This window comes from Hoplias malabaricus, chromosome 9 (assembly GCF_029633855.1).
Source record: "Hoplias malabaricus isolate fHopMal1 chromosome 9, fHopMal1.hap1, whole genome shotgun sequence".
NCBI lineage: Eukaryota > Metazoa > Chordata > Actinopteri > Characiformes > Erythrinidae > Hoplias > Hoplias malabaricus.
Genome location: NC_089808.1, coordinates 19,619,325 through 19,634,096, shown reverse-complemented (window position 1 = coordinate 19,634,096; position 14,772 = coordinate 19,619,325). Strand labels below are relative to the sequence as shown.

Below are 14,772 nucleotides of genomic sequence, written 5' to 3'. Positions count from 1 at the left end.
ATCCCCTCTGGCTAGGGCTGGTCAATATGGCCAAAATTTTGTATCACAATATATTTCTTCATTTTGGTCGATATGATATGAACAATATAAAAGCTACAGAAATCTGCAAAAAAACCATACTTGACATCACTGTCAAGCATAAACCTCTTGACTTTGTCAGTATTCATATTTTTTATATTAAGTATTTTAAATTTTAAAATTAAATTTGAGTGCAGTAAACTGAAGACAGAGCCCTGTAATGAATCACTCAGTGATCGACACTGTAAAGAAAATATATTTAAATAAAAATATGTTGAAAAATATCATTATTGAAACGTTTAATATTGCAATATATATTGATGTTGAATTATTGTCCAGCCCTACCTCTAGATTGAACTGTAAGCTAAGTCTGACTTCCAGTTTTCATTCAGCATATTTTCTTCTAATAAAATACATTCACCAGGAAGCTTAGTCCTGTAATTGGAATTGGTTTCACCTAGCCTAGAATTTTTGAGTTAAAAACATTTGTTCTGCACTAGGCAGTTTAATCTGCTCCATAAAATACAATGTAATTTTTTGACATGTGAGCAGAGGCATTTCCAAAATGTTTTGAGTTTAAAAACTCCGATCACACACACAGTTCCAGTTTAATCTACACGGCTTTTGCATCAAATTCAATAACAAAAATCACCTTACACAAATATCATTAGTAAAGCAATGTGGGAAATATTTCCTGAGATTTGGGCATTATTATTATGATTTTTTTATTTTATTTATTTTTTATTTTTTTAATACATTCTGTATCAGCGGTTTTCTCCCATTCATTTCAATGAGACTTGATTATTCTGCTTTCTAAGTCTGTGCCTGAACAGTGTCTTTTCTACTCTCCATCCTCTTCTCAGACTCTCTCATGCCTCACTCTTTTCTCTAACTAACTTTCCTCGTCCATCTCTCTCCATTGCTTCTGTCACATTCTCAGAAATGTGGGCCCCACACAAACCTACACATTTTCAGTCTTTCAAGCACTGTGTATTACTTTTGGAAAGTGCAAGTCTCATTATATCTATGCTTTTCATTATATTATTTATCACTTTAAATAATACATTCATTAATTTTGGATTTCTTTCACTTTACCGATTTGACTTATTTGGCTGCATCAGGCTGCTTGGTTTGTAAGTCATGCTAAGGACTGAAATACGGGTAAAATGAGGTTGCACCTTTTTAGAAGTATTAAAAGTTGTTTCAAAATGACTTTCACCAAATGCTTCATACATGGTCTTCATTAAAATTCATGATGTTGCATTGCTTCCTCTGTAAAATAACTGTTTCGTTGTTTTATTTGCTGTGTTTTTATTTGTTTACTTGTGTTTCAGGTGGACTCGCAGAGAAGAGTGTGACTTTTATCGTGTGGTTTCCACATTTGGTGTAGAGCGAATAAAGGGCGAGGTGGCAGCTCAAGCGAGTGAGGAGACCAAATTAGATTGGAGTAATTTCCGCACATTTGCACGGCTGGACAAAAAAACTGACGAGAGTCTGACTCGATACTTCCGCAGCTTTGTGGCCATGTGCCGGAGGGTGTGTCGCTTGCGGCCGGCTCGTGGAGAAGGTTTGTAATGTTTTTATTGTTATTTTAATTAATTTTTTTTTTTTTGTGGGGGGTATATTTAACAAATGGTACACAATTACATTCTAAATAAATAAGCAGTGATTTGTTCCAAGTGGCATGCTATACAAATATACATCTTACATTTTAATTCTGATCTTTTTTTAAACAGAATCTCAAGATTTCTCTCAGTCTCTAGCACCCATCACAGAGGAGCGAGCCTCCCGCACACTGTACAGGATTGGTTTGTTGTGTCGTCTGAGAGAGCGTGTGCTTCCTCACCCCTCCCTGGAGGAGCACCTCGCCCTTGCACCCCTCAGCTCTGACCTTCCCAAGTGGTGGAGCATCCCCAGGCATGATCATGAGTTGCTCGTAGGAGCCGCCCGCCATGGTTTGAGCCGCACTGAGACCTCCATCTTCTCTGACCCACAGTTCTCCTTTAGCCAGGCTCGGCAGGTAAGGGTTGGAGTCTCTAGGCCACAGGTGTCAAACCAGATCCACGGAGGGCCGCGTGGGTGCAGGTTTTCTTTCCAACCATGCAGAAGCCACAGCTCATTCCACCTGTTTTTATTGGATCTAATCAATAGATCTTGACTTTCAGTAGTGTGGGGCTTTTGCGTAGTTGAAAAGAACACCTGCACCCACATGGCCCTCGGTGGATTTGGTTTGACACCCCTGCTCTAGGCAATCGTTAATTCAGGGCTATTTATTTATTTATTTCATTCAGGCCATTTTTTATTTTCAGTGTGTCATGATTTGCAGATTCCACTGAGCAGTGGTTGTTGTGGTGCCTCATCTCTACAAAGTCTTCATATGCATTTTTAGTGGAGAAAATGTTGAAATAGTGACACCACAATTTTACAAGTTAATACAAAATATCCCTAGACTAATGTTGTACCTCTGCAAAGCCCTCTTCAAAACTTGAAAAGATCACAGCGGTGAACAATGCCTGTCAAATGACATGCCAAATATGTAATGATCATGTTTACATATCACACTTCGGCACCACGTTTCTTGGTTATAATTTATTAGAAATTCCATGTTAATGCACAAAAACAAGAACATAATATTTACAGAAGTTTGTACATAGTGCGTAACACTGGATCTGGTCTGACAGCGGGCAGGAGAAGCACATGCATTCAGTCTATGAAAACACACTGTTGTAGGACATGTAGATTCAGGCCTGGCTTTTTATTGCTGAAATAACCATGGACTTCCCAGGAAAATATGCGGCATTTGGCATTGTGCCTCGCTATAATTTCAATATACACCACCACAACATGACATTCACAAACATTTATCTAGCACTGTACCCAGCTTCTGGTGTCATCGACTGTGCTCAATTTATTCTGAAATATAACGTAGTGTTCTTGCCCAGAAAAGAGGCACCAATTTGGCAAGATATTCTGCTTTGTTTTTTAGTTCTTGTTGGCCATGCAAGGCAAGATTTTTAAGCTATTCAGAGCACTGGGCATTTTTTACACAAATTGATTCAATTCAGAATCTTTCAAGAGAGAATGGTGAAACATATATTTAAAAAAATAATAATAAATATTTTTCTCAGGACTATCTCCAGAACCAGCAGGCTGCCCCTCCTGTGCAGATGCAGATGCACAGGCAAGCAACAGAGAAGATCAGCATCAAAGACGAGAGGTTAGATGAAGAGGCCAGGCTGCTGGGCATGGAGGTCCTTTGTCAGTCAGACTCTCCTGCCATGCAACACCCCTTCTCTGAGGGGAAGGGCAGGGGGCAGTTTGACTGGGGCTGGAAGAAGAACAGGAGCAGGGGGTCTAAAGGAAGAGTAAAGAAAGAAGGAGAGACTCCTGGAGGAGAACCATCAGACTCCGATTCTGATTCAGACTCGGACTCATCAACAACTTCGCATCATTCGGCCAGCTCTGATGAAAGTGGGGACAGTGATGCAGAGAGGGAACCAAGTGAGCTCATAGTACATTTATTTTTATTTTTTTAAATAATTGCTATTAATTATTTATTTTAGATTTGGTCTCACCTTTTTTTGTTCCCTTTCTCTAATAATGACATAATTACAAATTAAGAGTATGTGCAACTGCAATGTAACCAATGGCAACACACAGCAGTAGAATAGTCCGTCCCGTATTTGGACACTAAAAGCCGTGTTCTGTTTTGACTTTTTTTTTTTTTTTTTTTTTTGAGGTGAGACTGAGACGATTTTTTTTTTTGAGAAAATTAGAAGCTCTCCCTTAGCTGTCCCTTAGCCAGAGAGAGGGACGGATACCCCACGGCTCCTAAATCTAGAATGAGCTTCTCACTAGTTGTCACTTTTATTAAGCCAATCAGCTGTCCATCATTTAGTGCTTGAGTCCCTCCTACAGAGGTTTGTTTGTTAGCAACAGCGCTAAAAGCAACAAGTCAGTGCTGAAAAACTAGGATCTTAAAGCTCTGCTTTGAGATATAATTTGTTAGTACTGTGTTTTGAAGGGATAGCCTACTGCTATCTCCACACACCTGATAAGTGAGAGAGGGAAATGGAGGAGAGGAAAGAACGGAAGGTAGATTTAACTCGCTAACGTTAAGTTAGATAGGTTTTACAGTTGAAAACATTTAGAATGTTACTTTTGTTTTGGCACATAATTAATAACATAATTATAAAATAGAAAAAAGAAGAGGTTGGGGGTGCTTGCCACCACTGCAAAAAAAATTCTATAGGAAACACTGACCTATCTAACTATTTTTCCTAATGTTAGTGCACCACTCCTATTATTTAATGGTTTAACATAATTGAGGAAAAAATGCTATATTGCACCCCAGCTGTAGCATGTTTTTATATTTATTTTATTTATTTATTTTTCTCCCCTATATGTTATTCTGAAACGCACGCAGTCTCTCTCTTGTAAAAGTGTTTTCTCTTAGGATGCGTAAGAAAATCAACCTTTTGCTGACGACTGTGTGCTGAACGTTCTGTGAGATGTGGTGAGAGCTCTCAGATACTCATTGTCTTGATTTCTCTGACCTCATTGCAGCTGTTGTAAAGATGTGCGATGTGGATGAAGAGAACAGCACCCTCTCATTCACACATTCTCAAGATGGCACCCCAGCAGAGTCCCTCAATGACTCTCACAGAGTTGACTGGCCCAAGGTAAAGGTGTTTTGGGTTCCAAATTATTTCTTCTTTTGTGGAAAAGTTGTTCAATAAGCTGGTGAACAAAGAGTGGGGTCTTCAAATGTTCATCATTATTTCTTTCTTGCCACTTTTCCTCACGTCTTAGCTCCCAATTGAAGGATATGATGGAACGTGTCTTCTGAACATATTTAGATCCACCACTAAAATATTGGTTTTAATCAATACAGGAGTCATGGACTTTTTAGAACAGAGCACAAACACCCACAGTGGAGTTTGTTTGTTCTAGATCCTGTTATTTACAAACACACTTTCCCATTTCAGGATCGCATATTGATCAACCGAATAGATAACCTCTGTACTCTGGTTCTGACGGGACACTGGCAGTCGGGACGGCGATACACCTCAGACCCTCCACACCCTATGACCTCTGATGAGCATGGACTCGGGGATGACCTGGGATACACCCGTGTATCACGCAGAGGCAACAGTGCCCTCTCTGGAGAGGCTACGGATGGACAGGAGTCTGAGTTCACTGTAAAACTCTTGAAAGTGAGGATGAGAATAGACTTTGTTATTTGATATAGATGCATTGGCCTATGTTCATCAAAGTTGCATATAATCTGACAGTCTGGACAAATCCAAAAAATGATTAGTACCCAAAATTTCAAAAGTAGTTTTCTATTTGTAGGGAACTGCAAGGTTTAAAATATGGATAGCAAAAATGTGTACACTCAAACCCCAGTTTGTTAGAAGGAAATATTTGAACCAGAAATGTAAATAATCAAGACACAAATTATGAACGTTGCCAATTAGGACTTCCATTGGCGCTGTATAATTAATTTTTATTGGATCTTTACCCAAACACCTGCATGAACTACATGTATATCATGTGTACAGATGAAACTACTATGAATGATCATTCGATTAGGAGCACCTACCTTGTTTATATGTTCACTGTCCATTTTGTCAAATCCACTGACCATACAGGAGCACTTTAGTTTTTTTTTAGTTTTTTTAAATCCAAATTTCACCCCCCACAAGGGCTACAACAGAGCAGGTATATGATGTGGTGGATCATTTTCAGTGCTGCAGTGACACTGACATTGTGGTGGTGATAGCGTGCGTTGTGCAGGTATGAGTGGATCAGACACAACGGTGCTGCTAGTGGTTTTAAACCCTGTGTTTTGTCGTTCTCATGACGTGTTAATCTTATATCTAATCTAACTATAATACTTGAAAGAATAAGTTCAAATAAAAGTTTCTAGTTCTTTTAAAAATACTTGAAAGACGAAGACGACTTCTTGGAAGATCAGGCTCTTTAATTTCTTAAAATATTGGGGAGCAGTCTCAGAAGGCCACCCAAAGGCTCACTCACACCAAGACACACACAAAACCACAGTTTACATACACTTTTTTTGGGGTGAGGTCATCTCGCCCCTCCTAATAGGTTGCATTTCATAGGATACAAAATGGTACCCTTATCTCCTCAAGGATGCAGTATATCATAGGAGCCCAATTAAAAAGTATCTTTGCCTTCTAAGGAAGTCGTATTTCACACTGTACCAGACAATCTCATGCTACCATTCTCCTTTTTTCCCCCACAGAGTTCAGGCCTGAGTTTTAATCTCAAGTATCCCTTTGACCATTTTAATATTTTTTGCCATAAAACTCATTTGTTTAAAATAATTCTCATGTCTTTATATTATTTGATTATTACAGCCACATGTTTTCTATATTATTTGTTTATTACAGTCACATGTCTGTATATTTTTGCCTCTGGGGAAATGTCCCATGCCTAATCTATGAATAAGTGAATTCTCCATCAGTTTCCTGACTGTCCGCTTGTTTAGATGCACCTACCTCATTAGTCCACCTGTAAAGTCTGCATATTTTTGGTTTTGCTCAGGGGTTTTAAAACCCAAGCAGCATTGCTGTCTCTTATCCACTTGTATCAGCACAACACGCACTAACACATCACCATCATGTGGGGGGAGTCATGATCATTGAAGAAATGGGCATAACATATGCAGAGAAACAGGTGCCCAACACTCAGTGTAGAACTTTAGTTTGTATTTCTTCAGGACAGTCAGATCTGCAATCAAATCAATCTACTTGATTCTGTGCAACTTTGAAGAATCGGGGCCATTATGGGTGTATGTACAGATGCAATCTGTATACCAGCTTACTCTAAGGTTCTTCTGCTGACTGCATTTTAAACACGTACCACGTTTAATACATATATCAGAGTTGCCTAAGTATTTTCCAGCGATGCTAATTTCATCTTCACCTAATTTAACTTTAAGGAGGAAGGGCTAAAACTGACATTCTCCAAACAAGCTCTCATGCCTAATGGGTCAGTAGGAGAGGCTAGTGGTCGACGAAAGCGCAAAGATGTCGAGGTACCAATGAGCCAGCATTTTCCATTCCTTTTTAAATTCCACTGTCACAAAACGCCTGTGCTGTTAGTCTTCACATGACTTGTTTTTTTTAGTTGACAGATTCAGGGGGAATGCTTCATATTCCTCGTAAAAGGGACCTACCCAACTGGCTGAAAGAAAACCCAGACTATGAGGTGGAAGGTGATATGCTAGAGGTGAGATATTTATTTTAAAATAATCGGTTTAAATTTACAGTTTTATTTAAAAATAGTAAATAAAATCTAAATCTAAAATATACTTGATGCATATTGTACTGCACTAAACTTAAATATGCTCTATTTCTAAAGAAATATGCAGACAGTGAGTGCTGACACTGTATTATAATCAGAAAAGCGTATTGTTGCACTCGTTTCATAACAACATACTTTGTTATAATGCAGATAATACAGTTGCTTTGAAAACACAATGATTTTTGTATCAAATACTGGAGGTTGGTTAGTTCTTGATTGTTAACTTTCTTGTCTTGTCTGATTAGCCCCCAGCCAATATGTATTTTAACCATCTGACTGTTAAATAAATGCCTTGCAGCTTCTTGTAAACAGGACCAAAAGGAAGAGGAGAAAGAAGAGGATAGAGAAAGGAGCAACACTTACCGGCAGCGAGAGGGTTAAAGTGATAGACCTAATAACTGGCAAGAAGGTTACTGTCTTTATCATTTGTACACATGAACTAACTCATCTGACTCTTTGCTTAAAGCATTTTACACCATTTTAATGCCAATTGTGTAAAAAAAATTGTAAACATTGACACAATAAATGTATTCATTTTGGTCAATACTATATAATTAAGATATCAATAGGAACAATATAAAAGGCACAAAAAAACTCTAAGAACATCCACAACAGATGTCATACCACCTTCAAACTACTGAAAAATAAATGTGCCAAGTATTGGAAACCTCCCTCTATAAAACTATATAATATTTTATAAATAAATCCACCAAATAGAGAGAAAAAGCTATTGTAGTGTATAGTTCTCATTTGTTTGTTTTACCTTTGATTTTATATATATATTTTTTTTTTTAACTCATCAGAATCACTTTAGTAGTCATTTCAACTATATATCAGTACACAGTGAAATGAAATTACATTCCTCCAGGAAAATGTAAGGGGAGGAAAACTGTGTGAAAGTCCTGCGGTCCCAGTAGCCCATATAGTGGCTCCTGCACTGGGTCAAACCACTCCATCAACGACAACCACTGGTCTGGTCTCCCCTCCTCTGAGGGGATAATGTGCAGCTCCAGAAAGCTGGAGAACAGATGAAGAGAATGGCAGCTGGTGAACTGTCACCTCACGCACTGCATTCCAGGAGTTACTTCCGTGCTCTGAGGCCCTGCAGAATGCTTGGGATACTCCTGACCTGGCTGTTAGCCATTCCTCATCCACAGAAAGATATGATTCATGTTCATAAGGAAAAAGTAGGAAACAGAGAAGAGCTGCCATAGCAAAAGCACCATATATCGATCGGCTCGCCATATACCTTGGAATCGTTCCATAATTTTTCAGTCAAATCCTAATTTTCTGTATATTTTTTGCTTTTTATTTCACATTTCATTGGTACAGATGAAGTAAACATCTGTACCAACATAAATTTATAATAAAGACCAGCTGAAGCGTCAGTGCTTCTATAATGAGACCTTTAAATATATGCAGATCACTCATGCTGTGGGCACTGATTAACCCCCATGCCATCACAGATGATTGTTTTACATGTTTCGTTGGTAACACTCTGGGACCCAACCAAACAAATATAGGCATAAAACATCTTAAACCTGAACTGTTACTTTATTGCTCTGCTTGCTTAATCTCAGGTTTGTTGATTTTTTTATGCAGTTTGGTGGAGTCTATGGCCCTGCACTGCAAGATCTGAAGGATTATCTGGAAGAGAATCCTGACCATGCCGTATCACCAGAATGGGCAGAAGCTGTTCGCCACTCTGTAAGTCTCAACATATCTGCTGTATGCTAGTTCAGTCACCAAGGCCTTAGTAGCTAACCACAAATAGGTACTGCTTCTGCATTTACATTGCCTTAAATTTATCAATCTAGATTTTCTAAATGTAGAATATTGGATACTGAGCAAAATGTAAATTAAAAACAGAATGCAATGGTGTGTAAATCGTTTAAGTCTTGTATTGAAAATTATACAAAGCTTTAAATGTGGAAACAGAGGCATTATAAATTAGATTTTACTACAGTTGGTTCTAGCTAAATTAGGCTCAAATCACATACATTTAGAGGATAAACCCTCATCTGTCAGCAGAAATTTGAGTGAAAGGTGTGTTTTCAGCTTTTGTCCTCTCTCCTGAGCTGACCTCTGCACCAAACTCACAAGTGTGGTGAGCTACAGGGCTTGTGTCCCACCTGCCCTATTTCGGTCAGTGAGCTCCCACAGCACTCCCTGTCTTAAATGCACATGAATTGCCTCAATACTTGGGCAGACACAGAAAAGGAATTTGAAAAAATGCTCCTGCTTAGAAATCTGTGATTTGGACAGTGCATCCACTGGGTTACTTTTCTTTGTTCTGAGGTTGTATCTACTGCCCTGTCATAAATAAATCCACTTTTGCATATTTGACTTTTACTTTAATTTTCAATAGTATTTAAGATATGGCTAAATGTAATCTTATCAGGTTAACACTCATATGGACGATGAAACATAAATGTGAATGCATGATTATATGAAATCATGAAAAATAATAATAAAGTTATGCCAAAAAAAAAATCACAGTATGCATTAAATTGATTATTCTGCTATAAACCGTGTTTGAAATCAAACTGACGGGTTTCGCTGTTTCTAACCAAGTATTTTTATCCATCTTCAGGGCTTCCTGCCAGAAAGTTTCTTCCACAGATTGTTAACCCTGCATGCTCCATTCCCCAAAAAGAGCCACCATTACCTCTCCCACCCTTCAGCTCAGCCAGACCCTCTCCTAGGGGGAGGAGAGGGTGAGACGCTGGTTTCCGATGGCACTTACATGATGGACGACGAAGACCTGGAGGCCGGCAACCTCACGTCCACTCACCACTTCCTGGCACCAGCCTACGACATAAAAATGGAGGCCGGATCTCTGGACATGGACGGAGGGGATGGCTTGTCACAGGGGGGCTATGACAGCTCCGACAGGGAGGCCATCTTGGACAATGTCATTATGGCACCTAAAGATTCGGATTCTTCCTCCAGCTCAGAAGATTGACCACGTCTCTCTCGTCTCCTTTGATGTAGTCCCACTGAGAACATTCTTTTATTATATCAACCCCCATAAACAAACACAACTTTATTATTATTATTATTAATTATTCTTATTTCAACTTGGCTTTTGAGGAATTTTGGAGGATTTTTCAGTCTTCACAAAAGTTGTCTTAAGTAGTTTTGATGATATATGATCCACTCTGTACGACTCTTTCACTCAGCCCGTTGTGTAATACTTCCACGCCCAGTAAATTAAATTGTATGTCCTCCATGTCTGTCCAACTGTCATTCAGCATTCCCTGCATATTCCGTAGCTCTGGGAAACCTCAGGCTTGGACTTTGAGTTGAACATTGATGCTGAAGAGTACATATTTATATACTATCCTGAGCTGAGCCATGGTGGTACCTCAATCACTTCTAAACTGTGGCCACTCACATGCCCAGTTCACCAAGTGAAGAACATGGCTTTCATTTATTGGGTGTATATTTTATTTTCTATTTTTTTTCCTTTGGGATAAGAGGGGAGGGTTGAGGGTGTGGGGTAGGCCCAAGGTGTTAGATAATGAAACTGAGACTAATGGGTTTATTGTTCAGTGTAGAATTGGTAATATGCCTGCAATGATGCAAAAATTGAGTTTATTCCTGTTTGATGACTTGACTCCAGCTGTCTCTGTGATGTAAACATGAATAACAATCGACCATGAAATCAACAGGCGTTGTCTTACTTTGGTGACTGAAAGATTAACTTATTTATTCAGTTTACACACAGGTTTTGCACAAGCAGCATTGTTTAATCACTCATCTGCACACATATATTTTCTTACATCTGCTGATTCTGTTTTGTACTCAGAAATCAGCATTGATACATTTTGCCATTGTTTTTGATGAGGAATGAAAGGTGAAGTTCACGAATTTAGTCAAAAAAGAGTGAAAGAACCCAGAGGATATTTCCTCATATATGCTTGCTCTTCAGTCTGGGCACACTGAAAACTAGTCTGAGAAACGGTGTGTTGTTTCGACGACACAGAGCTCTCCAAATTTTGAAAAGCATAAAAACGGATGAGGACGATGCTTTATTTCGTCCATAGGTGGTTAATATTGACATATTTTTGCTGTTTCAGATCACTTCAGATAGAACTGACTCCACATTCAGGAGGCTTTTAACTTCATGAAAGTAATTGCAGACTAAAATTGCATTAGCACATTAATTTGTTGCTCTCAGTCCATCTTTGTTAGGAGTGTACTGATGAAAAAGAAATATTGGATATTGTAAAAAAAAAAAAAAGATCCACTGATTGGAATGAAACTGATATGACATTGGTAAAAAATATTATAGAATGCATAGTTAAACCATTTACACATCTGCAATCTCTCCTTTAAAACTGGTATATTTCCAAATAAAATGAAAACAGCAAAAGTCATTCTTATCTTTCAAATGTGGAGACAGACACCAGTTCATAAATGATAGACTTTTACTATCAAAATCCTCAAAAATCTTAGAAAAATTGTTTGTTCAAAGGCTAGATAAGTTCATAGAAAAACATACAGTATTGAGTGATCAACAGTGTGGATTCAGAGAAAATAGGTCCACTTCGATGGCTGTAAGGCAACTGGTAGAAGAGATATCTACTGCAATAGACAATAAAGAATATACCGTAAGGGTGTTTATAGACCAAAAAAAAATATTTTGACACAATTGATCACGACCTATTAATGAAAAAACTGGAGAGATATGGTATTAGAGGAGTAGCATATTCATGGCTCAAGAGTTATCTTTGTGACAGATATCAATATGTACAAATAAATAACAATCAAAACTTCTGAAGGTCACTTGTGGGATCCCACAAGGTTCAGTGATAGGACCCAAATTATTTCTGTTTTATATAAATGATATCTGTAATGTGTCTAATTTGTTAAAGGTTGTTTTATTTGCTGATGACACAAATTTATATTGCTCTGGAAAATATTTTATATACTGTACTGTACTTTCATAGATCCATACATGACCTACTGGGTGGAGGTATGGGGAAACAGATATAAAACCATAACTAAACCAATTATCATGCTACAAAAAAAGCTATATGAATTGTAAATAGAAGGGATTATTATAAACCAACCAACAAACTATCTATTAATTGAAATGCTTTAAAATTCAGTGATATAGTTAACTTAAAAATATTCCACAAAAAATGTACAAAGCACAACACAGTTTACTTCCCAACTGTGTTCAGAAGTTGTTTGAAATTAAAGAGAGCAAATATGAACTGAGGGGAACAGGTATGTTTACAAAAACAGGAGCAAGGACAAATATAAAAAAATAGATGGATACCCTTTAAGGGGTTAATTTGTGGAATAGTTTTGATAAGGAACTAAAAACGTGTAGCTCACTTGGCAAGTTTAAAAAAGTGTTTAAAAAATAAGGTGGTAAGCACTTATAAAACTAAGGAATGATTATTGTAAAAGAAAACAACTTGAATATTTTCTTTCTGTGGTGGTTTTGTATCGTCTAAATACAGAAGTAAAAGGAATGTTAATTAGCGAAGTAAAAAGGGTAGGCACAATAAGCTAATGCTTCAGACTATACCTTTTCGTTTGTATTTGTTTTGTTTTGACTGTCATGTTTATTAATTTAATATTTTTTACCATTATTGTTGTTTTCTTTTCAGGTTATTATTATTATTATTATATACTGTAGTCATTTTGAAAACCGAAATAAACACTAAACCAATTCAAAACTCTGGAGCCCACCAACCCATAAACTTAAATGAATCAACCCAGTCAGTTTATTATGATCTGAAAATGTAAAACATGATTTTGTGCTGCATTTTATGTTAATAGCAGGTGCTGTTCCACCTCCATCTCAAGAATGTATCCAATCAAAGCACTGGACCCATCTGATTTGCTCCAATCCAAAGACATTACATAGATATGACCTAAAAGGCTACATACGTTTACAAATGTCAGATTATATTCCACATATACCTTATACATTGTCACTATTTTCCAGAATTGAGTGCCACTGAAGGTGAGAAATAAAATTGTAGGAAACCAAAAGGAGTTGTAGACACAAGACCTATGTTTTAGGCTGAAATGCAGTGCTGCTGATTTTATCATCTTTCCACGACTGTTCAGCTGCATCATTTAGTGTTGAAAAGAAATTAGAATAAGAAGCCAGCTTCAGCTTTAAAAGATCATTTCTCCCAAAGATGTGATAATGGCTATGAAGAGCGCTCTGGTCAGAATCTAAAGAGGCTAATGGGCCATTACTTTCGACATTGGGTCTCACCCGTGTTCTCACACCTATCTCATGAATAATCAGTGTGTGAGACACAGGTATTGAGAAAAACAATGTCACATCAGATTTGTAGTAATATAGATGTAAATCTAAATAAAATGTCAGATAGTTTCTGCAATGTTCAAAGCCCAAAAGGAAACTTCACAAATGTCCAGTGTTTTTATTTATTTAAATGTTTTCACTATATTCCAGCACCTCTGAAAATAGTTTTTTTGGGAAGTCCATTTTTTAGAGTTAATTTAAACAAAAAACAAATCAATGATATACATACTTTTCTCGCATTATTGTTGTTCGATTTGTGCTGAATATTAGCATTCATAGCATTTTGGGAACAAACGTTTTTAAATAGGTGAAATTTGTAAAAAAAAAAAATATCAAGGCATGCCAAGTGTTTTAAAAAAAAGGTTTTTGTCCTAGAAACATAAACATATCCCCAGAAACTTTAAAGGGTCTATTTTCAAATATCCTGAGGTTGAACATCTTGACGCCATTGCTGCTGGGAAACTAAAGTGTGGCCGAACTACACAAACTGACATAGCGTATAGCTCTTTTACTGCAATTGGTGCTGAATGTTGTCTAAAAGAGCTCACTATACAGGACTTTTTTCACTAAAGTCAATGTTTTACACGGAATATTGTGTATAAAGTGTGTGTTCAGTGATATTTCTCGTATTCAACACTGAGGAAGGTCCTTCACCTTGTTGCCATGCTGTCAGTCATTACATCATACACCTCTCCGCTTATGTCCCGCCTCCCACACAAGATCAGGGCCAAAATCTGAAACTGAAAAAATGGATCTGAAAGTGATCAGATCTGTGACCAAAGAAAGATATCAACCTAAAAAAATAAGATCTGAATCTAATCTGAAAACATATCTGCAAGTGAAAAATATAAGACTTCAAATATCAAAATATATAGGAAAATGAAAAATGAAAATAATTGATTTATTTGAAAAGATAATCTACAATTGAATCAAAATGATATTTTAACTAAGATCCTAGATCCTACGCTTATTTTAATTTTGAACACATTGCTGTATTGGTTTTTTTTTTTTTTTCTCAAATGAACAAAACTTTTGACCCTAATTTAGCTCCTGTAAGAGTCAAGAGTGCGAGCCTAGATGGCCCACCCATTCTTATTTCTATGATTATCCGGCTGCTCTTA

At 37.3% G+C, this 14,772-nt stretch overlaps 1 protein-coding gene across 2 annotated transcripts in view; it reads left to right on the top strand.

The window, feature by feature from the left end:
* chd8 (chromodomain helicase DNA binding protein 8) overlaps window positions 1–11,008 on the top strand; it is a 39,491-nt gene extending 28,483 nt beyond the window's left edge. For both annotated transcript variants that reach the window (XM_066680571.1, XM_066680572.1), the window contains 10 exons: window positions 1,353–1,585; window positions 1,755–2,038; window positions 3,147–3,519; window positions 4,585–4,700; window positions 5,007–5,234; window positions 6,989–7,084; window positions 7,177–7,278; window positions 7,652–7,762; window positions 8,956–9,060; window positions 9,947–11,008. In XM_066680571.1, coding sequence (XP_066536668.1) covers window positions 1,353–1,585; window positions 1,755–2,038; window positions 3,147–3,519; window positions 4,585–4,700; window positions 5,007–5,234; window positions 6,989–7,084; window positions 7,177–7,278; window positions 7,652–7,762; window positions 8,956–9,060; window positions 9,947–10,318 — 2,020 coding nt within the window. In that variant the 3' untranslated portion in view covers window positions 10,319–11,008. The remainder of the gene's footprint in view (window positions 1–1,352; window positions 1,586–1,754; window positions 2,039–3,146; window positions 3,520–4,584; window positions 4,701–5,006; window positions 5,235–6,988; window positions 7,085–7,176; window positions 7,279–7,651; window positions 7,763–8,955; window positions 9,061–9,946) is intronic.
* Window positions 11,009–14,772: the final 3,764 nt, after the last annotated feature.